General features: G+C 44.3%; 1 protein-coding gene across 2 annotated transcripts in view; it reads right to left on the reverse strand.

Annotated features, from left to right (window-relative positions):
* The window catches only part of RPAP3 (RNA polymerase II associated protein 3), an 81944-nt gene that overhangs the window by 19364 nt on the left and 39530 nt on the right, over positions 1–23050 (reverse strand). For both annotated transcript variants that reach the window (XM_040343915.1, XM_040343916.1), the window contains exons 12-13: positions 21408–21524; positions 7541–7761 (exon numbers count right to left, since the gene is read on the reverse strand). In XM_040343915.1, coding sequence (XP_040199849.1) covers positions 7541–7761; positions 21408–21524 — 338 coding nt within the window. The remainder of the gene's footprint in view (positions 1–7540; positions 7762–21407; positions 21525–23050) is intronic.

The raw sequence follows: 23050 nt of genomic DNA on the forward strand, positions 1-23050 counted from the left end.
AGAGCTACAAGAATCACCAGCTTTCTTTTCTAACCTGACCCTGCGAAAGAGTCGTGGCAACAGCTGCAACGGGGGAAAGCGCATAAATCAGTGAGAACTGATCCCACGGAAACACCAGCGCATCCTTCCCGCAAGCGAGCAGGTACCTTGTCTGGGACACAAAATTGTCAATCTTTGTGTTGAATCTGGATGCCAAGAGATCCAAGTCTGACATCCCCCATCTCTGGCATACGGCCCGGAAGATGTCAGGGTGAAGAGACAATTCTCCTGGGAATAACTGTTGGCGACTTAGGAAGTCTGCCTGCCAATTCTCTATTCCTGGAATGAAGACTGCGGATATGCACGGAACATGGCTTTCTGCCCAAACCAGGATCTGATCCACCTCCTTTTGGGCAGCACGACTTCTGGTGCCCCCCTGGTGATTGATGTAAGCCACAACAGTAGCATTGTCGGACTGTATCCTGACAGGGGATAACTCTGATGTCCATGTCCTCAGGGCCAAACGTGCCGCCCCAATCTCCAGAATGTTGATGGGCAGGGACCTTTCGGAAGCTGACCACTTTCCCTGGAGAGACAGTTTCTCCAGAACTGTCCCCCAACCCATAAGACTGGTGTCTGTCGTCACAACTCTCCATGAGACTGGAATGAAAGGCTTCCCTTCTAGCAGATTTTGGGGTACCAACCACCAACAGAGGCTTTGACGTACCGCCGGAGTCAGAGGCATTGAGAAGAAGTCCTTTGGACCTTTTTGTTTCAGGTGGACAGGATGGTGTTCTGCAACTTCCTTGAATGAAATTGAGCATATGGGACGGCTTTGAATGAGGCCATCATGGTCGGGAAAAATAGGCACGTTTAAGTATGCGTCCTTGATGTCGATGGATGCCAACAGCTCTCCCCGCTGCAGGGTGGAGGCTACTGACCGAATCGACTACATGCAAAAAGATTGGATATTCAGAAATTGTTTTAGACCTTTGAGATCCAGTATAGGTCTGACATCCCCGTTTGGCTTTGGAACTGTAAAGAGGTTTGAGTAAAAATCGGAACCGTGTTCCTCTACCGGCACCTCCATGATCACACCTTGGAACAACAATCGATCGAATGCCATAAAGAGAGATTTTCTTTTTACTGGATCCCTTAGAACGCTTGATGCTAGAAAGCGAGGGGGAGGAAACTCTCGCAACTCCAGCTTGTACCCCAGGGGCACCGTGGAGAGGACCCACTTGTCCTCAATCCTCTCCCTCCAAGTCCCTGAGAACAACTGAAGCCTTCCCCCCACCCGACTGAGTGGGGGCAAAGCTTTCATTATGCTGAATTAAAGCCTGGTTTAAAAAGGCTTATGTCCCCAAGATTTCTTGTGACCCTGTGCCTGCCCCTGAGCCTTTCCTCCAAGACCTGACCAGGGAGGCCATCAGAACTGTGTAGAGACGGATGTCCCCGGGACTGGAGAGGTGGACCGTTTAAAGGAAGGACGCCTAAATCTTTTCTTGACTGGTAAAAGTGTACTTTTGCCATTAGAGATTCTCTGGATATACTTATCCACGTCATCCCCAAACAGTCGTTCCCCATGGAACGGAAAACCAGCCAGGAGCATTTTGCAAGGCGTCTCGGCTGACTAATTTTTCAACCACAGTAGCCTACGCATGTGTACCAATAGGAGAGTAAGGCGGGAGGCCAGATGGATCGAATCCTTAATGGCATCTACCGCGAAACATAGCGCTCTAGGAAAGTCTGCTAAATCCCGAGCTTGCTGAGCAGAAATATCTTTTAAAACCTGCTTCATCTGATCCTTGAGAGCTTGGCAGATGCCTATAGCTGCCACCGCAGGCTGAGCTACCGCACCTGCCGTAGCAAAGGAAGTCTTCCAACAATGTTTCCAACCTCTTATCTGTTGGATCTTTAAACATCTGCACATTGTCTACTGGACAAGTCAGACTTTTGCTCACACAGGAGATAGCAGCGTCAACTGTAGGTATACTCCATTTTTTGGTGAACTTTTCCTCCATAGGATACAGAACAGAACATTTCTTAAGAGAAAGAAAAAGTTTATCCGGATGCTCCCAATCCTGATAAATGAGTCCCTCTAGTAAAGGATGAGCAGGAAAAGAGCAATTAGCCTGAGGGGCTTTCAAAGACCCCAAAGAAGAAACAGAGCTAGATGCTGGTTCTGATAGGGGCAATTTAAATGCCGAATGAACCATCTTTGTAAGGGATTGTACCAACAACTTTTCAGTCTGTGAGGCTGAAAATTGTTCCTCTAGGGTAGATTCCTCAGAGGCAGAAGCATCAGAATGCCCTTCTGCCTGGTCCCCTAAGGGCAAGTTAACCTCTTCCAGGGACAATTGCTCCACTGTTGGGAACTCTGAAGGGGGAAAGGGAGACCTGGTGCGCTTTCTCTCTGGAAGAGAGGACGCGATCAATGCTGCCAATCTCTGCTCCAAACCCCCCCCCCCCCAGGGCTGAGGAAAAAACATCTTTCATCACATACACAGGAGCAGGTGGGCCGAGGGCAGACGCAGCACCTAACAACCCCGATGGCTCACCCTTGGCAACTACCTCTGACTTATCAGGGGAGGATGGAAAAGAAGCATGACTGAGATCCTCAGAGCCCGACGGCGAACCCCTTTGCGTCTTAGGATTTTTAGTCCCAGAGCCTTTAGAAGGCATAGACCAAGCACAAAGCCGAGGTACTCACAACCAAATCGCATTCACTGCTGAGCTATAGTACAGCGCAGTGTTTCTCAACTCCAGTCCTCGGGGCGCACCAACAGGTCATGTTTTCAGGATTTCCCTCAGATCAAACTGCTGTGGTAATTACTAAGGCAGTGAAACTGATAAAATCACCTGTGCACAATAATGGAAAGCCTGAAAACAAGACCTGTTGGTGCGCCCCGAGGACTGGAGTTGAGAAACACTGGTACAGCGTATAAGCTGCTATTAAAAGATCAGCCTGATGCAGAGCCAATGTGTCTGGGGATGCCTGTATACACCGCCCGCTGTATGCCCTTAACGCCAGTTATGCTTAGTTAGTATTGCCACATAGTCATTACTGCCAGTAATTACAATAGCCCACGCTCTTGTGTCCCTCCGACAGCCAGAGCATCCCTTAGAAGACTGCTTTAAGGCAAAGGAACCCCAGCGCTTGCGCAGACAAACAGGTAGGATACGGAGCGTCGACACGATAGACTCCGCCCACCTCAGTCACTCATCTCAAACAAACCTCTAGCTGTTTTGCGCGCGCATGTCGGTGCCTGCCGCCGGAGAGAGAGAAGGGAAGAGGGGAGAGCCACCGAGGAGATCCGTGAGCCGCAGCTGATACAGCGATGCTCCAACGGCCTGAGGTGAAACAAGGCAAGTAAACCACGATCTATACCTGAATACAGGAAGACTCGTGAAAACGGCAGGCTTTAAGGAACTGTAGCCCCACTGCCTTTACTGACATATTGCAAGATAAAAGTTGTAACAGACATTTAAGAGGTAACCCATAACACCCTCTAGTGGCACACATATGTACTACAGCAATTATCCCAAATAGTAATACCAGATCTCAAATTTACAGGATTAACTGCAGCAGGCAGCATTTCTTAGCAACAGGCATTTTGTTAATACCCCCAGGGGGTAGACTACTGGCATAACACACTAGCTCAAAAGGAAGGCTCCCTGATGAACCAAGTTTGCCAGGGCCCTTCACTTACCTACCTCGACGCAGGGCTCTGTCAGGAACAGATAGCCCAGCCTTCACCCATCACGGCGGCCATTATCAAAAGACCTTCAGGGACCGGGGTCCATGGCTAGGATCTCCACTCCCCTGGACCTGTATCGCACCCTGCCAGAAACTTTTGGTATTGGGTCTGACCAAAGTAATGGGAACCAGGATCAAGCCCTTCTAGGAGAGGCATTACAGGCAAAACCCTGTTCTTCTCAACCGAGGCCCGGGTACCAACCACTTTGGCCATGCAGGCACTTTGAAAGGATCCGGTATGTAGCTTGCATTGACCCGAGGGCCTTTTAGCGAAGCTTCTTGAAAAAACATCTTCACCGTGACCACCACCTTAGACACTGGTGAAAAAACTGAGGTACCCCCGGTATGGGAGGGGTTATATAGGGGAGGAGACTTCCTGTCTTGGGTGTGCCAGTGTCCATCACCTGAAGGTAGGCTCTATAACAAACATAGTCATTACTATGCCACTCTGTGTCCCGTGATGTATGAAAAAGAAAATTACCTTAGCTGAATATACTGTTTAGGATGAACACTAATTAAACATTTTAGTAACCTGGGTAGCTTTAGGCCCCTTTCACACTGAGGCACTTCTAAACTGCCAGTAAAACAGTGAGCACTTTTGAAGAGCTTTCCATTCATTTCAATAGAAAGGGGCGTTTTTTCACCGCCCTGCCAAAGTGTGAAAGCATTTATTGATTTTAATTGAAATACATTTTCGTGAGCTTTTCAGGCGCTATTTTTAGCATGAAAGCGCCTGAAAAACGCCTCAATGTGAAAAGGGTCTTATATAACAAAGATTATAAAGCTGAGCTATGGCCTCCCCCCCCCCCCCCAAAACATTTTTTTTTTAAAATAAAAGATCCTGCAGTACTTTATATGTGCATCTGCACTTCCAGTTTTCACTTTTCCCCCTGCAAAGCCCTGCCAGTGAAGTCTCCCCAATGCAGCTTGCTGTGGTAGTGTGGTAACAATGCTGCACTGCTCCTGAATGCAGACCAGAGTTGCCACTCTGATGTAGGCTATGCCTTCTTGGATAATAGTTGGATGCAATCATTTTGCAGGGCTTGTGGTTATTCGCATTGTTGTTGATAATTCACAAATCTGTAGCTTGAAATTCAGCATCTGGTCACACCTAGACCTTCCCCACTGGTTTCTGTATTGCCTCTGTTGCTAAAACCCTCCTGTTGGGAGCTGCAGTCGCTGGAGGGGGGGGGGGGGGGGAGCATGAGACAAATGAGGAAAGATTTGTCTCAATCAGGAAAGGTAAAGGAAGTATTTTATGAGGCTTGTTCGTCATATGATAATTAGATTTGAGACTTGTTTAGACTGTCATATAGGTTAGATGTACTTTAATGCAACTTGGTGGCTAAGCTGTTTTTATTCCATCAGGGACACTCTGCATGGAATTTAAAGTCTTACTAAATCCACAACAATAAAATCAGTCTGTTTATGCAGTAAAGCATGCTTGTTACAGTCACTGTGGAACCTACGAGGTTAATCCTCTGCATTGTGTTAAAAGGCCGTTTGATCCTGTCTTCTCTAATCCTCCCCATCTTTTACATTCTCAAGCCATCTCTGCACATGCTCAGTTTGGTGTGTATTGCTAGAGGTTTTTTTTTTTTGGGGGGGGGGGGGGCGCATGTGATCAGCACAGGGCCAATCAGCCCTGTCCAAACAGAGTCAGGGGTCATGCAGCCTCATAGGACTGTCACAACTGAATGAAAACGCCTCCTACAAGCTTTAACCCTTTCATGCCTATGCCTATGTATGACATTTGGTGTTTACAAGTTAAAATCCATATTTTTGGCTAGAAAATTACTTAGAACCCCCAAACATTATATATATATTTTTAGCAGAGAATCTAGAGAATAAAATGGCGATTGTTGCAATATTTTATGTCATACGGTATTTGTGCGGCGGTGTTTTAAACACAACTTTTTGGGAAAAATTTACTTTCATGAATTTTAAAAAAATGAAAAAGTAAAATTAGCCCAATTTTTTTGCATAATGTGAAAGATGATGTTATGCCGAGTAAATAGATACCAAGCATGACACGCTTTATAATTGCACGCACTCGTGGAATGGCGACAAACTACGGTAACTAAAAATCTCCATAGGCGACGCTTTAAACTTTTTTTACGGTTACCAGGTTAGAGTTACAGAGTAGGCCTAGTGCTATAATTATTGCTCTCGCTCTTACGATCGCGGCGATACCTCACATGTGTTATTTGAACACCGTTTTCATATGCGGGCGCGACTTCCGTATGCGCTTTCTTTGCTGCGCAAGCTCGCGGGGAGGGGGGCGCTTTAAAAATTTTTTTTTTTTTTTTTCTTATTTTTTTTTTTATTCTAATATTACATTTTTTTTTTTTTTTTTTTTACATTTTGATCACTTTTATTGCTGTCACAAGGAATGTAAACATCCCTTGTGACAGCAATAGGTCGTGACAGGTACTCTTTATGGAGGGATCGGGGTCTAAAAGACCTCCGAGCCCTCCTTTGCACTTCAAAGTATTCAGATCGCCGAAAACGGCGATTCTGAATACTGTGTACTTTTTTAAATCCGGCGCCATTGGCAGCCGAGAAACCCGGAAGTGACGTCATGACGCCGCTTCCGTGGTTTCAATGCGCACACTGAATCAAAGCCGTTTACGGCTTTGTTTCAGAGCGCGCCGAGACGCTGGAGGCGCCGGATCGTGGATCGGGTCTCCCGGTGGGACGGGAGGCCCGGTCAGAGCGGCGAGAGGCGGCGGGAGGGGGGGGATGTCCCCTCCCGCTCCTCCGGCATAACAACCGAGCGGCTTTTAGCCGCATCGGTTGTTATGTTTGGAAAGCCGATCGCCCGCTCTAAACAACGGTACCGGGATGATGCCTGCGGCTGCAGGCATCATCCCGGTACAACCCCTGAAAGCCGAGGACGCATATATGCGTACGCTCGGCGTGAAAGGGTTAATAACCAGTGTTTGGCTGGACACTGCTAGAAGTCACAAGGCTGCTACATATTGCTTATGAGAAAAGGTATTTAGCAGTTTATATTTATTCAAATAATTGCATTTCCATGTTTTATAAACAGTGGGAAACCAGATATAGTGAATGCAGGGTCCTGGGTTTAGTAACACTTAGGAACCTTTCACACTGGGGCGCTATTCGAACGTTTTTCGAGCGTTATTCGAGTGAAGGCTCATATGCAATCCCAATGTGCTGGTAAAGCACCGCTGAGTCCCTAACGTTCTAGGGCGTTTTTGCAGTGCCTCAGTGTGAAAGTGTAAGGCGTTTTTACAGTGCTTTCAATTCATTTCAATGGAGTGGGGCATTTTTGGAGCCTTTTTTTCAGTGCCCAAAAGCTGCTCCAAAGATGCTGCTTGCATGACTTTTCTCAGTGCAACGCCTCAGCGTGAAAGGGTAAGGCGTTTTTACAGCCCTTTCAATTCATTTCAATGGAGAGGAGCGTTTTTTTCAGCACCCAAAAGCTGCTCCAAAGATGCTGCTTGCAGGACTCAGTGTGAAAGGGTCCATTGAGATGCATGGAGAGCGTTTTATGAGGGTTTTAATAGCACTATTTTTAATGCTAAAACGCTGTAAAAACGGTCTTAGTATTTTCCCCATTTTTGTGTATTTGCTTATATCTGTGTACCCTATCTCTCCAGCAGGATACAATGTAGAATAGAAACTAGAGGGCCAAGTCCATATTAAAGAAAAAAAAAACGTGATTGTCGATTAAAAATACAATGTACTGTAAATCAAAAAAATTCTCACTGGTTCCTAATCAAGCACAATCAGCATTAAAAAGGACAAGTGTTTGGACACACATGGAAAACTTACTGCAAGGTTGGTGCATCACCAATTTCCTCTATCTTTATGATCTTAGCACTGGGAATATCAGGCGATATCGAGATTTCTTCTTGAACATTCAAATTCTCTTTTTGAGGCTCCTCAACTTGGCTGACAATTTTCACATTACAGGGAGTATTTTCTGTCAAAACATTTACTGGATTTATGGCTATGGCTCCAAGTTCTTCAATCTCCATCCGCCTTAAAGGTTTCTAAAAGGAAACGGATAAAAAAGTAATATACAGTGCACTGTTTTTTATTATAGGAGAAAGTCACATCAAAAGTGCCTAAACACTGCACTAATACCTAAAAATATGGGCTTATTGAAAATACACTTCCCTTTTATAGAGTCCCTGTCTCCAAATCAAAGGCGGATCCAGAGTCTAGTCTCAGGAGGGGCACTGGCAAAATTTTTATTTTGTGCAAACCAATCAATATACGCTTATTGGGATTTTTTTTTTTTACCAAAAATATGTAGCAGAATACATATTGGCCTAAATTGATGAAGACATTTTTTTATAGCAAAAAGCAAGAGAGAGACACCGCTCCACATTTCCCTGCACAGAGAGAGACACCGCTCCTCATTTCCCTGCACAGAGTAAGATACTGCTCCACATTTCCCTGCACAGAGAGAGACACCGCTCCACATTTCCCTGCACAGAGAGAGACACCGCTCCACATTTCCCTGCACAGAGAGAGACACCGCTCCACATTTCCCTGCACAGAGAGAGACACCCCTCCACATTTCCCTGCACAGAGAGAGACACCGCTCCACATTTCCCTGCACAGAGAGAGACACCGCTCCACATTTTCCTGCACCTGATTGGCTGAAAGGACAGGCTCTCCTATTGGATGTCTAGCAAGAGGAAAAGCATGGAGGAAGCATAGAGAACACAGGAGCCGTGCCTGACCCACTGCCCATCCCACAGCTTACCACCGTCACCCGCTACCTGACCCGCCACCAAGATGCGGTAAGAGTCGGTCAGACAGCGAGCTGGTGGGGTGCTGGTTAAAGCTGGTTGCAGCGTTTTTGCCCCCCCCCCCCCTGGTTCAGCCGTTGCTCCAAATTACAACAGAAAAAAATCAAGTCATTTAAATGTCCGTTTTTGTCTTTCCATTAACTATATTTTATTCACTTGCAATGTATCTGTGAAATTGTTAAAAAGTTTTAATACTCCAAGATTCGATATTCACTGACACAGTTCACTTCTACCTGGCATGTTTATTAATTTGTAATAACGAAAATAAAAATGTATGTACGCACTTCTTTTATGTGGGTGCTTTTGGTCTGTTATCAAATAATTACCAATTTGCTCCACATTTCCCTGCACAGAGAGAGACACCGCTCCACATTTCCCTGCACAGAGAGAGACACCGCTCCACATTTCCCTGCACAGAGAGAGACACCGCTCCACATTTCCCTGCACAGAGAGAGACACCGCTCCACATTTCCCTGCACAGAGAGAGACACCGCTCCTCATTTCCCTGCACAGAGTAAGATACTGCTCCACATTTCCCTGCACAGAGAGACACCGCTCCACATTTCCCTGCACAGAGAGAGACACCGCTCCACATTTCCCTGCACGGAGAGAGACACCCCTCCACATTTCCCTGCACAGAGAGAGACACCGCTCCACATTTCCCTGCACAGAGAGAGACACCGCTCCTCATTTCCCTGCACAGAGAGAGACACCGCTCCTCATTTCCCTGCACAGAGTAAGATACTGCTCCACATTTCCCTGCACAGAGAGAGACACCGCTCCACATTTCCCTGCACAGAGAGAGACACCGCTCCACATTTCCCTGCACAGAGAGAGACACCGCTCCACATTTCCCTGCACAGAGAGAGACACCCCTCCACATTTCCCTGCACGGAGAGAGACACCGCTCCACATTTCCCTGCACGGAGAGAGACACCCCTCCACATTTCCCTGCACAGAGAGAGACACCGCTCCACATTTTCCTGCACCTGATTGGCTGAAAGGACAGGCTCTCCTATTGGATGTCTAGCAAGAGGAAAAGCATGGAGGAAGCATAGAGAACACAGGAGCCGTGCCTGACCCACTGCCCATCCCACAGCTTACCACCGTCACCCGCTACCTGACCCGCCACCAAGATGCGGTAAGAGTCGGTCAGACAGCGAGCTGGTGGGGTGCTGGTTAAAGCTGGTTGCAGCGTTTTTGCCCCCCCCCCCCTGGTTCAGCCGTTGCTCCAAATTACAACAGAAAAAAATCAAGTAATTTAAATGTCTGTTTTTGTCTTTCCATAAACTATATTTTATTCACTTGCAATGTATCTGTGAAATTGTTAAAAAGTTTTAATACTCCAAGATTCGATATTCACTGACACAGTTCACTTCTACCTGGCATGTTTATTAATTTGTAATAACGAAAATAAAAATGTATGTACGCACTTCTTTTATGTGGGTGCTTTTGGTCTGTTATCAAATAATTACCAATTTGCTATCAGAGCCGTTTTTTCCCCCCAGATTTTGCACACGTTAAAATGCATATTTTAGGCATAAAAATTTTCTGAAATCATAGACCCTGGAGAATAAAATGGTGCATACAATCACAACATATTACCCAATGTTTTAAAGACATACAAAAGATGAGGCTGCAATGTGTAAATGGATACATAATATGCCAAGCCTTAAAAATCAACTTCCTGTTTTTTAGATTGTGCTCTATTAGCTGCTTTACTGGCCACAGCAACCAGGGAAAGAAAGTGTTGAACCCAGAAGAGATATAACACACGTTGTCGTTTATTTGTTCTTTTACCAGAGTGGAGACTGAGCAAACAGATGTTCACTGATCTACCTCTGTTCCACCTTCTATGCTGGTTTCAGAGCCCAGAATCAGGGCCACTGATGAGGTGATAGACACCAGACCTCCTGCATGAAGCCCAGGCCTTCACGGGAATTGAATATGGGCAGTAGAGGGGGTAATTGGTAAAGGCGAGCAATTAGACAAACTGATCCCCTGGGTGTCTCTCCTTGCAACAGCTAAAATCTGGCTTTTCCTTCTCTCCCTCCCATAGTCTTTTAGCTGCTGAAGGGAGAGACACACAGATAATCGTCTCCTGTAATTGCACACCCCCCCCCCCACCAATCACCTTTTCTGTCCGGGATTTGATTCCCCCTGCTGCCGCTAATGATTTTATTTTAATTCAATCTTATTTTATTCATAAAAAAAGGACAGGAAGACAGACAACGTTCCAAACAATACATAAAGTGAAAACAATTACATCAACAGTAAGCTTAGTGGTTGACATATCAAAAGCATGTCTAAGTTACGTGAAGAGAAAAAAAAAGGGAAAAAAGAAAAAAATAAAAATAAAAATAAAAGGGAATGAGAGCATGTGTATGTGGACCACCACAAGGCCGTTCAATTTAGCAGTCCCCAGATATATAAAATAAACAGTAATTGTATCCACCAACCTCACATTAGTGAGGGGGTCAATGATTTTTTTTTTAAATAAAATGATAACTTTAATATTTTTTGGGGGGGACTGAAGACTGTCAGGCTGTACAGGGTACAGAATACATATTCTGGGCAGTTGCGCATTTGGAGGTGGTGTGACAAAATGCGTAGGGTAAGCGACGAGCTGATGTCACCACGCTTTCCACGTCCCGCCTTGCACGGGCGTCTTGTTTTGCTTTTTACCATTTGCTGGCCGGCTTCTGTTCTTTTTTATTACTATTTGAGTCTGATGCCAATACAGACTTGGCGGCCGATGGCGGTCCTTTTTTATTTTCTTTCTTTGGGTGCATACATCTATTGAGACCACCCCCTCTGCTACGTTCCCCTGTTGGATCATACATCAAGCGTGCTAGCTGGCTTTTGGGATTATCACAACATCCAGGCTGGAGTTCCAGGAACGTTAGGCTTGTGAGCTAATTGCAGCATTGGAGGATTGCATGGTTGCTAAGCCATTACAGCTTGAACAGCTGGTAAGCCTTCATTCTGTGTGGTGGCGGATTCACAATGTCTCAAGTCAATTGAAGATTTGTCACAGGGTGTTGCAGAGTATACTCTTCTTGAGCATTCAAGAAAGACTTTTTGTGCAGTTTATCACATTAATATATGGTTTAAACTCACTTGATAACAATACTGTTTATGAAAGCGGGGGTTCACCCTATATAAAAAAAAAAAAATTTATTTTTTTTTCCTCTAGCATTAAATTCGGCATAGTAGCGCGAGCTACATTATGCCTGTCTGTATTTTGTTATCCCCGAACTCACTGTGCAATTGTATATTGAAGATTCCGGGGAATGGGCGTTCCTATGGAGAGGGAAGGTGATTGACGACCGGCCCTGGCACGTCACGCTTCTCCGGAAATAGCCGAAATAGGCTTGGCTCTTCACGGCGCCTGCGCATAGCCTGTGCGCAGGCGCCGTGAAGAGCCGAGACCTACTCCGGCTGTCTTCGGGGAGCGTGACGTGCCAGAGCCGGCCGTCAATCATCCTCCTTCTCCATAGGCACGCCCATTCCCCGGAATCTTCAATATACAATTGCACAGTGAGTACGGGGATAAAAAAATACAGACAGGCATACTGTAGCTCGCGCTACTATGCCGAATTTAATGCTAGACTGTTGTTAAGGAGGGTGAACCACCGCTTTAAGACTTTATTGGGGTTTCAGTATTTAATTATTTTTGGTAATTTTTCACATAATTTCCCATGGTGTGTTTATCACTTTGTATTTAGTAATTTATCATTACTCAGTTGTTTATGTCACTGGTTAACATATTCATTTGATATTAGTGCAGCTTCCTTTTATTACTTATTCTGTTTGTGTGTATATCACTTTTGAGTTGCAGCTTGATACACATTTGAGTTAAATAGCGCAGCCATTACTGTTATTAGACAGCACTGATCCCAGTCCTTTTTGGACTACAGAACGTCTTCCCCCAATGTTAGATAGAAGAAGAGAGGGGAGGGGGTGCATTGTGGAAAATTTGACTACTCCAAGAAGAGTTAGGGCTCATGCACACAGGATATTCCTACAGTTGCTGTAGGGGCCTTTGACATATTTTTTTTAACTGCCTCTAAAAGCCCTTCCATGTTAGCCTATGTGTCCATGCACACAAACTGTCAGAGGCGTTTGGAGGCAGTAAAGGGGTAGTGAAAAATAAAAAAAATCTACACCCTGGGTGTCCAGGAGCAGTAAAAACGAGCTGTAAAAATGAAAAACATGGGTAAACGCGTCAAGCAGCATTTGACGTTTTTACATTATATGAAGTGTTTTTAATGAAAAACATCCATAAACACACAAAAAGGCAATTTCAAAATGCGTCTAAACGCGTGTTTAGCGCTGATGTTTTAAAAAACATCCTGTGTGCATGAGCCCATCCCTCACCCTCCTTGCATGTCATAGCCCTCTCCTCTCAGGAATGTCTAATTACTCTCTGTCCTATGCCATCTCTTTCACCCCTTCCCTCACCTCTCTACATTTTATGTAGCCGCCATATGAGAAGCAGAGGGTAATACTATAGAGCAGGTCTGGACAAATCTTACCCAGAACTGGGAGTCTTTAAAAATCTAAGAGCCAGCCTCTATGTGTCACAATGTTTTATATTTTAATGGGAGCATATTCTAAACTTTTAGAGAACAATCTAATCACAATTAGACTTTCATTTTATGTTATGTGTGGTGGAAGAAAAGAATCTTTGTGTCAGCTGTGGCTAAGAAAAGGGGGAAAGGTAGGTGGGAGTAATTTTATGCCAATTAGTTGTACAACTGTTTTGATCCATATGTCCAATACATTGAAAGTGACAACAGGCTGTAATATTGATTAGTCACACACAAACAGCAAGATGATAACAATGAACAATTTTATTCACCTCAGAAGGTGATTAATAAACATCTTTATAAACTACCCAAATCATAATGAAAATAACTGGTCTGCCTATTTGTCCGATTCATGCAATCTGATCTTGGCACAGACAGACTCCCAGCGATTATACCAAATCGCTTTATTTGTATAGGGCTACCTTCAGAAAAACAGCCCTTGTTTAAACACATCACTAGATGGCAAGCTCTTGGGCACAGGCAAGCTGCGATTGCCAAAACTAGATCCATGTGTACACACAATTGCTATGTAACCTGTGTCCTTGAGACATGGCTGGTTCTTTTTTTATCTGTACTCAGGGGGCCAAATTTGATCTCTCAGACGACCTGGCAACTGGGATTAGGTTCACTTGAGTGACAATTCTGAGTAAGACATCGAATCCAAGATGGTGGCAGCCCATTCACAAAGTAAGTGCCATCCATCATTGTTTATTCCATATTTAAAGTGATAAAAAAGTCTTGTTTTTTGTTTTCTAAAAATAACAAACATGTTATTACTTACCTGCTCTGTGCAGTGATTTTGCACAGAGAAGCCCAGATCCTCCTCTACTCGGGTCTCTCGCCGGCGCTCCTGGCCCCTACCTCCTGCCCCCACAGATAGCAGCTTTCTATGGGGGCACCCGAGACATGCCACTGCGTGTCCATTTAGTCACAGAGCTGCGGCTTAGCCCCATCCCCTTTTTTCTCCTCATTGGCTCACTGACTGCCTTTTAATCCTCCAGGGTCTCTGCTAAAAAAAAAAAGATGGTAAAAAAAAGGCAGAACCATCTTAAAAATCACCTGGTGCGGAAATATTTGTAGAAGGGTGGCCCTGATTGAAAGCGGGTTTCCTCTTTCCTGCTACTTAGCAGAGCCACCAACCGATCTGAGAAGCCCTTGCCTTTTAGCAATTCTTCCTCAGAAGCCACACAGGGAGATTCCACCTCTCCACCTGGGGACAGCAGAACGGACCCTGAGAAGGTGGTCCTCCCGAATTGGCATAATTCAGGGAGGTTCCACGCAAGATCCTTCCGGATCGAGAACCACGGCCTTCTGAGCCAATGCGGTGCAATGAGAATAGAAGACTTAACCTTGGTTTGAAGACAAATAGGAGCCGGTCGTCCAGAGTCAAGGAGTGATAGCGGCTTCTCCTCCTGGATTCCTAGGGTGGTATGGATGGCTCCCAAGAGATCCTCCACCTCCTTCGGGAAAAGCATGTAGCGAGAGGGTCTAGAGGATTTACCGTCCAACCCCTCTCCCTCTGACTCCACCTGGAAGCCTGAAGAAGTGCTAACTGGCTCCTTCTCAGCTTCCCAATAGTGCCCCCCTCAGTGTCCCTCCATTAGTGGAGGTTAAGACCGGCGTGGCTGGTGCAATACTTTGAGCTGGCGGAGGATTAGCCTGGGGCTGCAGGATCTGAAGGGTTATGAGATTACACATTCAAGACAAACCTGCTCTGACAAGTCATCTAGGTGATAGACGGGTTCTCTTCATACAAACGCACATCATGCGAATGACAATGATGGTTAAAGGGAATTAACACTTCCCATCCCAGGCTTGTTTGGAGACCAAGCCAAGACATCTGCAGAGTTTAGTAGACGATAGGTGGCTTACTAAAAATGTGCTAAAAGGGGCCTTTACTGCACTGAGGACTTTTTCTTTTTTTTAAACGTGGAAACAACCAATTAGGCATTCCCACAGGAGGGCCATGAATGCCCTGGCCTGGTCCTAAGCAGAGTGTCCTGTGAGGGGAGGGGCCTAGGTCTCTCAAAGGTGGCTGTCCTGAAATAGGATTAGGGAAAATACTGATCCTGTTCCTTTAAAGCATGTTATGCAGAACAGTGCTTGTGCTGTGTAATTTGACCCCCTGTATAACCTGAAATACCTGGCTGACCACAGTTTATCATGGCTGCTAAACCCTGACACCATGGTCAGTTTATGTGCCTCCATCAGCCGCAACTCTCCTGTGCTCTCTCTCCCCTCCCTGCCTGTCAGCTCTTACAAGTGCCCGCCCCTCCCCTCCTGCTGCTAAAATTACTTCTAAATCTCTTAAATTTTTACAGAAACGTCCCTTTTTGGCAATGACAAGGGTCCCAGTGTCTGTGCTTTATAAATAAAATGCCGCTATATACCCGATATCAGAGCGCCGCTTGGTGCTCATATGACTAGCCGGCTCTCTCCTCCCGGCTGATGTCAGCGAGGGACTCTCAGCCCCTCCCGATCTAGCTGTTAGATTGGGAGAGGGGAGAGCCAGCCGGTCACGTAAGCACCAAGCGGCACTCTGAATGAAGCATTTTATTGATAAAGCACAGACACTGGGACACTTGCTTTAGCAAACAGGGATGATTGTGTAACAATAACAGAGTGACTTAACAACCACTTAAGGATGCCACAGCAACCCTCAGACTAAAAATAGTTAAATTTCTACTCGAGATGTCCTGCAAAGCTAACTCTCAATGTCCACCATAAAGGCAGTTGGGGGCTCCTCCCTACACTCACATAACTGCAGGTCAGCAATATAGGTTGTGAAGGGGCAGCTAAAAGAAAACACCTACAGTATATGCAAAAGCACCTGTCTTTTACAAGGTACTTTTTAGACAAGGCTTAAACATATTATATATCTATTATATAGATAGACAGACAGACATTATATATCGGAGCACCTCCAACAGTGCTTGCCGGTCCGAGCTGGGCAGATTTCCCTTACTTCTTGCAGTACAAAAGAGGGCATAATCATACTGGGACCACCTACAAAACAGCAGTCCCAACTCATACTACCATGAAGCCTTACTGACAGGTAGGACCAGTCCAAGCCGTGTGGCCTGCAGCAACTCATCAACACCTTGTCAATCCCAAACTCTCAACAATGCGGCCTGACAAAATCTCAAATAAAAAACATAATGAATAACTCCAAAGAAAAACATGTTGGAGAGATACGAAAAAAACTCCAAAAAAACTGTTTACCAGTCACTGCAGAGAGACTACAAACTGGCCCCGTACCTGGAGGTGCTACAAGATCCCAAAGACAGACAGACAGACAGACAGACAATGAGCCTGTATAGACTGAGCGCCTACAGCCTGGAAATGGAATTAGGATGGCAGACAGACAGACCTACAAGCCCAGGGAGAGTAGACTGTGCCAGCAATGGGTCCTGGAGGATGAGAAACACTTCCTGCTACATTGCCCCAAGTACTCATCAGTGAGGGACACTCACTTCCAGAGACTCTCCGCTCTCATCCCGGACTTCAACTCTACAGAAGAGAAGAGGAAACTCCAAAGTCAACTGAGAGAGAGAGAGAGAGAGAGAGAGAGAGAGAGAGAGAGAGAGAGAGAGAGAGAGAGAGAGAGAGAGAGAGAGAGAGAGAGAGAGAGAGAGAGAGAGAGAGAGAGACTATAAGACACAGTTTTTTCCCCCAGAAACATGGGGAAAAATGTCCCTACGTCTTATCGTGCGAATAGATGACAGGCTCCACCCCCCCGCCACCACTGGCATCGCCCCCCACGCCACTCGCATCGCCTCCCGCCGCCAATGGCACCGTCCCCCACACCACTCGCATCGCCTCCCGCCGCCAATGGCACCGCCCCCCCGCACGTTGAATTTACCCCCTAAGATACGACAGCTCAATGCCTACGACGTTAACGTAACCTACGCCCAGCCCCATTCACGTACGACTTACGTAAACGACGTAAAATACGACGGCTGTTCCGTCATCCATACTTTTGCATGGGATGCGCCTCCTATAGGTGGAATAACTTTACGCCAGACGTACGCCTTACGTACATGGCGTATACTACTGCGAAGGGCGCAAGTACGTTCGTGAATCGGCGTATCTCGGTCATTTGCATATTCGACGCATAAATCAATGGAGGCGCCCCTTGCAGGCAGCGTAAATATGCGCCCAGGCTCCGACGGCGTAGGAAACTTACGTCGGTCGGATGAAGCCACATTTCAGACGTATCTAGAGAGAGAGAGAGATTATATATATGAGAGAAAGAGAGAAATCTCTCTCTCTCTCATATATATATATAATGTGTGCGTGTTTATAGTCTACATAATATTACACAGAGGTATATTTATCACAAATTCCTTTGTAGTTAATATTGTACCAATTGTTTGTTTCCATAAAGTGAAGATCTTTTGCCAAGTCCATATTGATTTTAGCCCTTCGCACTTTAAAAACCATTAATCAATTGGCTTTTGCCTTGCATCTTCTATGACTAAAAGGCCACATACTGAGATATGAGAACACTCCATGGCATTTAACATTTAAAAATAAATAACAAATTAGTGTTAAGTACATATAAAGAAAAATAATGTTTCATTTTCTGACAATTATTTTTAATATGCTCAGCACTGAATTAAAGTTAAAGTATAGCATACTCTAACATACTCTGCTTGTCCATTCACACAAACAGCGCGGCTCAGCCCCCCCTCGCATTGGCTCACTGGTTGTGACAGTAGCAAGAGCCATTAGCACCCGCTGCTGTCTCAGCCAGTGAAAAAAAAGAGTCTTGGGAAAGCCGCTGCTCTGGTGCACATCACTGTAACAAGATGGGTCTCAGATAAGTATTAGGGGGGGCTGCTGCACACAGAATGTTATTTTACCTTCTTGCATAGAATGCATGAAGATAAAAAAAAAACCTGAGCCTTTACAACCACTTTAATACCACCCAGGAAAAACAGGATTATTTTTTTTACTCACTGTAAAAATAGTGTCACCTGGCGGTGTAGGACACTAGGCAAAAAAAAACAAAAAAAAAAAACAACAAAGCACCACCTATGGGCAGTTCTAGCGGTTACAAATCCTCTCTCTGCTATAGACAGCTCAGTTTGTCACAATGCAGTACAAGAAACAATAACCAAATAGGGGGTTGGGTGTTGTGTATGTCAATTAACATAGAAAACGGGTTTTATGGAGAGCAAAAAAAATATCCTATTGTCTCTTATGTTTATTGATGGAAACCAGAAGAAAACATGCAAGCAGCCGAGAACTCCCCAGAAGGGAAACACAGAACCACAAAGCTTGGTAGAGTGAGCCGGAACGGGGAAGGGAGGAACTCACCCTTAATGGCATAAGCCTGAACAACCATCTGCTGAATCCAACAAGAAATAGTGGCAGGGCCGGCTGTCGGGCGTTTTCATGAGCCATCCACAATAGAGAGCCCCATCTCTTTAACTCTCCTCTTATCTGCCCTATTTTTGTAAATGAGCACCATGCTTGTTGTTACAGGTTCTTATATAGCGCCGTCAATTTGACCATTTTGGTACTGGGCACTTTTACCCCCTTCCTTCCTGCCCAGGACAATTTTTTGCTTTTAACGCTGTCGCACTTTGAATGACAATTGCGCGGTCATGTAATACTGTAATTTTTTTTATCATTTTCACAAATAAAGCTTTCTTTTGGTGGTATTCAATCACTGCTGAGTTTTTTTTTACAAATTCAACGATAAAAGACTTAACATTTTGAAAAAAAAAAAGTGTTTCTTTGTTTCTGTTACAACATTTTGCAAATAAATAATCTTTCTTGATAAATCGGGGTCAATGTGTATTCTGCTACAATAACCCAAATCAGTGTATATTATTATGATGTTCTGATGGCCTCAACTCATTTCTTGAGACCCTAAAATGCCAGGACAGTACAAATACCTCCAAATGACCCCTTTTTGGAAAATAGACAGTCCAATGTATTTAGTAGGAGGCATGGCATAGGATGTAGTTTTTTGTCAGAAGAAATCTGAATATATTTTTTTGTTTAAACATATCACCAGTGCAGTACAGCGTTATCATATAACTGGTGTGGCATAAATCAGGGACACTAACTGGTAACAGTACAAAAAAAAAAAAAAAAAAAAAAATGTATGACATTTTTTTTTCTTTTACGATTAGTTTTTTTAACCACTTTTTGCGATTCGGCACTGCGTCACTTTAACCGACAATTGCGCGGTCGTGCGACATGGCTTCCAAACAAAATTGGCGTTGTTTTTTCCCCACAAATAGAGCTTTCTTTTGGTGGTATATGATCACCTCTGTGTTTTTTATTTTTTGCGCTATAAACAAAAATAGGAGCTACAATTTTGAAAAAAAAAAAAAGAATATTTTTTACTTTTTGCTGTAATAAATATCCCCCAAAAATATATAAAAAAAATATATTTTTTTCCTCAGTTTAGGCCGATACGTATTCTTCTACATATTTTTCGTAAAAAAAAACAAAAAAACGCAATAAGTGTTTATTGATTGGTTTGCGCAAAAGTTATAGCGTCTACAAAATAGGGGATAGATTTATGGCATTTTTATTACAATTTTTTTTTTTACTAGTAATGGTGGCAATCTGCGATTTTTATCAGTACTGCGACCTTATGGCGGACACATCGGACACTTTTGACACATTTTTGAGACCATTGGCATTTTTTTAGCAATCAGTGCTATAAAAATGCATTGATTACTGTAAAAATGTCACTGGCAGGGAAGGGGTTAACACTAGGGGACGAGGAAGGGGTTAATTATGTTCCCTGTGTGTGTTCTAACTGAAGGGAGGGCGGGACTGACTAGGGGGAAATGACATATCGCTGTTCATACATTGTATGAACATGCGATCAGTAATTTCTCCCCCTGAAAGGACCGGGAGCTGTGTGTTTACACACACAGCTCACAGTTCTCGCTCTGTAAAGAGCGATCGCGGGTGCCCGGCGGTGATCGCGCCCGCAGGGCACAGCCCCTAGTGGCTGCAATGCAAAATCACGTTATATTACGTGATTTTCCGCACCTGAGCCAACCTGCCGCCGTAAAACTACGATGGGTGGTCGGCAAGAGGTTAACACACTGTGACCAGAGGAAGTAATCAGAATTTTTATTTATACATTTTTTACACATTATGTTTGCATATAGCAATGCATTACATTGCTATAAAAGAAAAAGAAGGACGCACCGACCTAGTGCATTATCACCTAAAGGGATTTTATTGAATAAATTAAAACAGTAGTCATACTCACAAACAGAGTAGAAAGACAACGCTTATCGGACAATTATACTGGTAGACAGTATCGCTCAGCAACCACGGTAACAACACGGATCAGATGGCATCAGACCGACATTTTTGTCTTACGCGTTTACAAAAATGTCGGTCTGATGCCATCTGATCCGTGTTGTTACCGTGGTCGCTGGGCGATACTGTCTACCAGTATAATTGTCCGATAAGCGCTGTCTTTCTACTCTGTTTGTGAGTATGACTACTGTTTTAATTAATTCAATAAAATCCCTTTAGGTGATAATGCACTAGGACGTGCACCCTTCTTTTTCTTTTCTTTTATAGCATTATGAATTCCCATGATTCTGAGAAGGGTTGCAAGACAATAGACTTTACACTAAAATTGGATGACATTGCTCTAAAGCAGGAAAACACTAGAGCGCAGGAGGAATTGTTTTTGTGTTACATTGCTATAAGCAAGCATTTTACAGAATGAAACTGAATCATTTGGTCTGTTTTGTTTTGATTAGCTGTGATTAGCCAGAGCTAATCACATGGTACAGATGGGCTGTGATGGGCCCTGTCTGTACCATGTGATCACACTGACCAACACAGTTGTATTCAATGGATGGCATGAAAGGAAGCAATTTATTTACAACTGTCATGTGACCTGCTGTGATACGTCACGGTGATCACATGGTACTGGCAGCGAGCCGGTATTCGGATCAGTCATCGGCTGTGTCCCGTGGACGTGGCCAGTGACAGATCGCGCCAGGACGTCATATGAAGACCAGTCAGGATAACTGAACCACCACTCGGCAGTCAATTTGCTATTGGCCAGGCAGGAAGGTGGTAAATCTAAATTTGCCCTAGTATATGTATGTATGAATGCGAGTTAGGGGCCTTAGATTGTAAGCTTTCGGAGGGCAAGGACTGACATGAATGTACAATATAGATGTATAAAGTGTAAGTGTGTAAGTTGTCTGCACACAGACACCGACTCCCGGTTGTGAAAAATGTGAAACACAAGCGCGTCATCCCTGTAAGATGTTATGCACTTACCGTAGACCTCAGATGTGCAGGTTTTTCTATTGGTTTTACATATTTCCTTTCATCTTTCCCTTTACTTTGATTGGCAAGATCATTCTGGCTGAGCATTACTGTTTTGTCACCAAGTTCCTAGAGCAGTAAATGAATTCATAAATATCTACATTGTTCAAAGAGATGCCATTACAAAGACTAAAAGAAATGACTAAGACAGACTTAGAGAGAGATTTATAAAATGGTAAACAATTGGTCTTTCCAGCTTCCACTGATTGCTAACCACCCAATGCTCATAAGAACTTTTGCTGCAATCATGAAGAATATTCTTTGTCTGAGAGTTCACAAGATCAAGTCCCATTCACCACAAACCTTGATTCCCTCACCTTCAAAAAGGGAATTAATTTCTTAATAACATTTGCTGTATTTATAATAGGGCAGGTTACAAGCTGCTGGCCATGATCGCTTTATGGACATTCCGCATTTGCAGTGATTCACCATTGGTTCCCTTGAATGACTCTTGCTCCTGTCCCTTAAAGCTCCACACACACTAGAATGAATGGCAGCTTTGCGTCTCTGAAAAAAAGCAGCGCATTTTGGCTGCAGGTGGTGGCGGTGCGGGAATAGGTGCAATTTACATGCTGTTGCGCACCCGCAATCATCTTCAACAGTGTGAACCTAGTCTTATGCTTTAGGGTCGGTTCACACCCGAATCAAACAGAAATACAGTCCGCGTTTCACAGAAATTTTGTTGTGATTTCTGTGTAACTCAGTGCAGCGCCTGCCCGGATCACATGGTACTGCAGTATGCATGCAATGCATGCACTACTTTTGGTGTGATCCAATGCGATTTCAGCCTATTCAAATGAATGGGCTAAAAATCGTATCGCAGTGCGATCTAGGTGTGAACCGGCCTGATACCTACAAAGAAAACAAAACAAAATAGAGAATGTTCTTAGCAAACCACACATTTTCAAGGTGTGTGTTTTTGAAGTAAATGCTGCAAAAAGTAAATACACATAGTCACTGAAAGAAAGAAGACGGAGGATGACTGGAAGAGACAAACCCAGCTAATATTCGATAGCATTCCTTATGCAAAATAGTAAAACTTTCTGTAGGGTGCTCTATATGCAGCACATTATCACTCTTTAACGTCTAGTATGGGTTGCATTCCTAGATTAGGCGACCCGTCAGAATTTGTAACGGAAGTGCCGTTCCGTCGCCACCATCTTGCTACACCCCGCACTCCTTTACAGCAAGGATGCACTGAGAAGGGGGCAACTGGACATCTTGTTACACCCACCGGAGTTTTGCATTTCACACTTATTTTTAACAGTAAACAGAGCTTATAAATCAGTACTTAGAAATCCAGACTGTTTACATGTTCAATTTTAAAAGCAGCGGCAAACCTGGTCATCTCACAGGTTTGCTAATCTCACAGAACACCTCTGATTTTATAATTCAACATGTAAACAGATGGATTTCTAAATACTGTGTTTCACTTTATAAGCTCTGTTTACTGTTAAAAATAAGTGTAAAATGCAAAATCCTGTGTGTGTAACAAGATGTCCGCTTGCCCCCTTCTCACTGTATCCATACGGTGGAGGAAAGCGGGGTGTAGCAAGATGGTGGCAACGGAACGTCACAAATTCTGACAGGTCGCC

This window comes from Rana temporaria, chromosome 3 (genome assembly GCF_905171775.1).
Source record: "Rana temporaria chromosome 3, aRanTem1.1, whole genome shotgun sequence".
In the NCBI taxonomy this organism is placed as follows: Eukaryota; Metazoa; Chordata; class Amphibia; order Anura; family Ranidae; genus Rana; species Rana temporaria.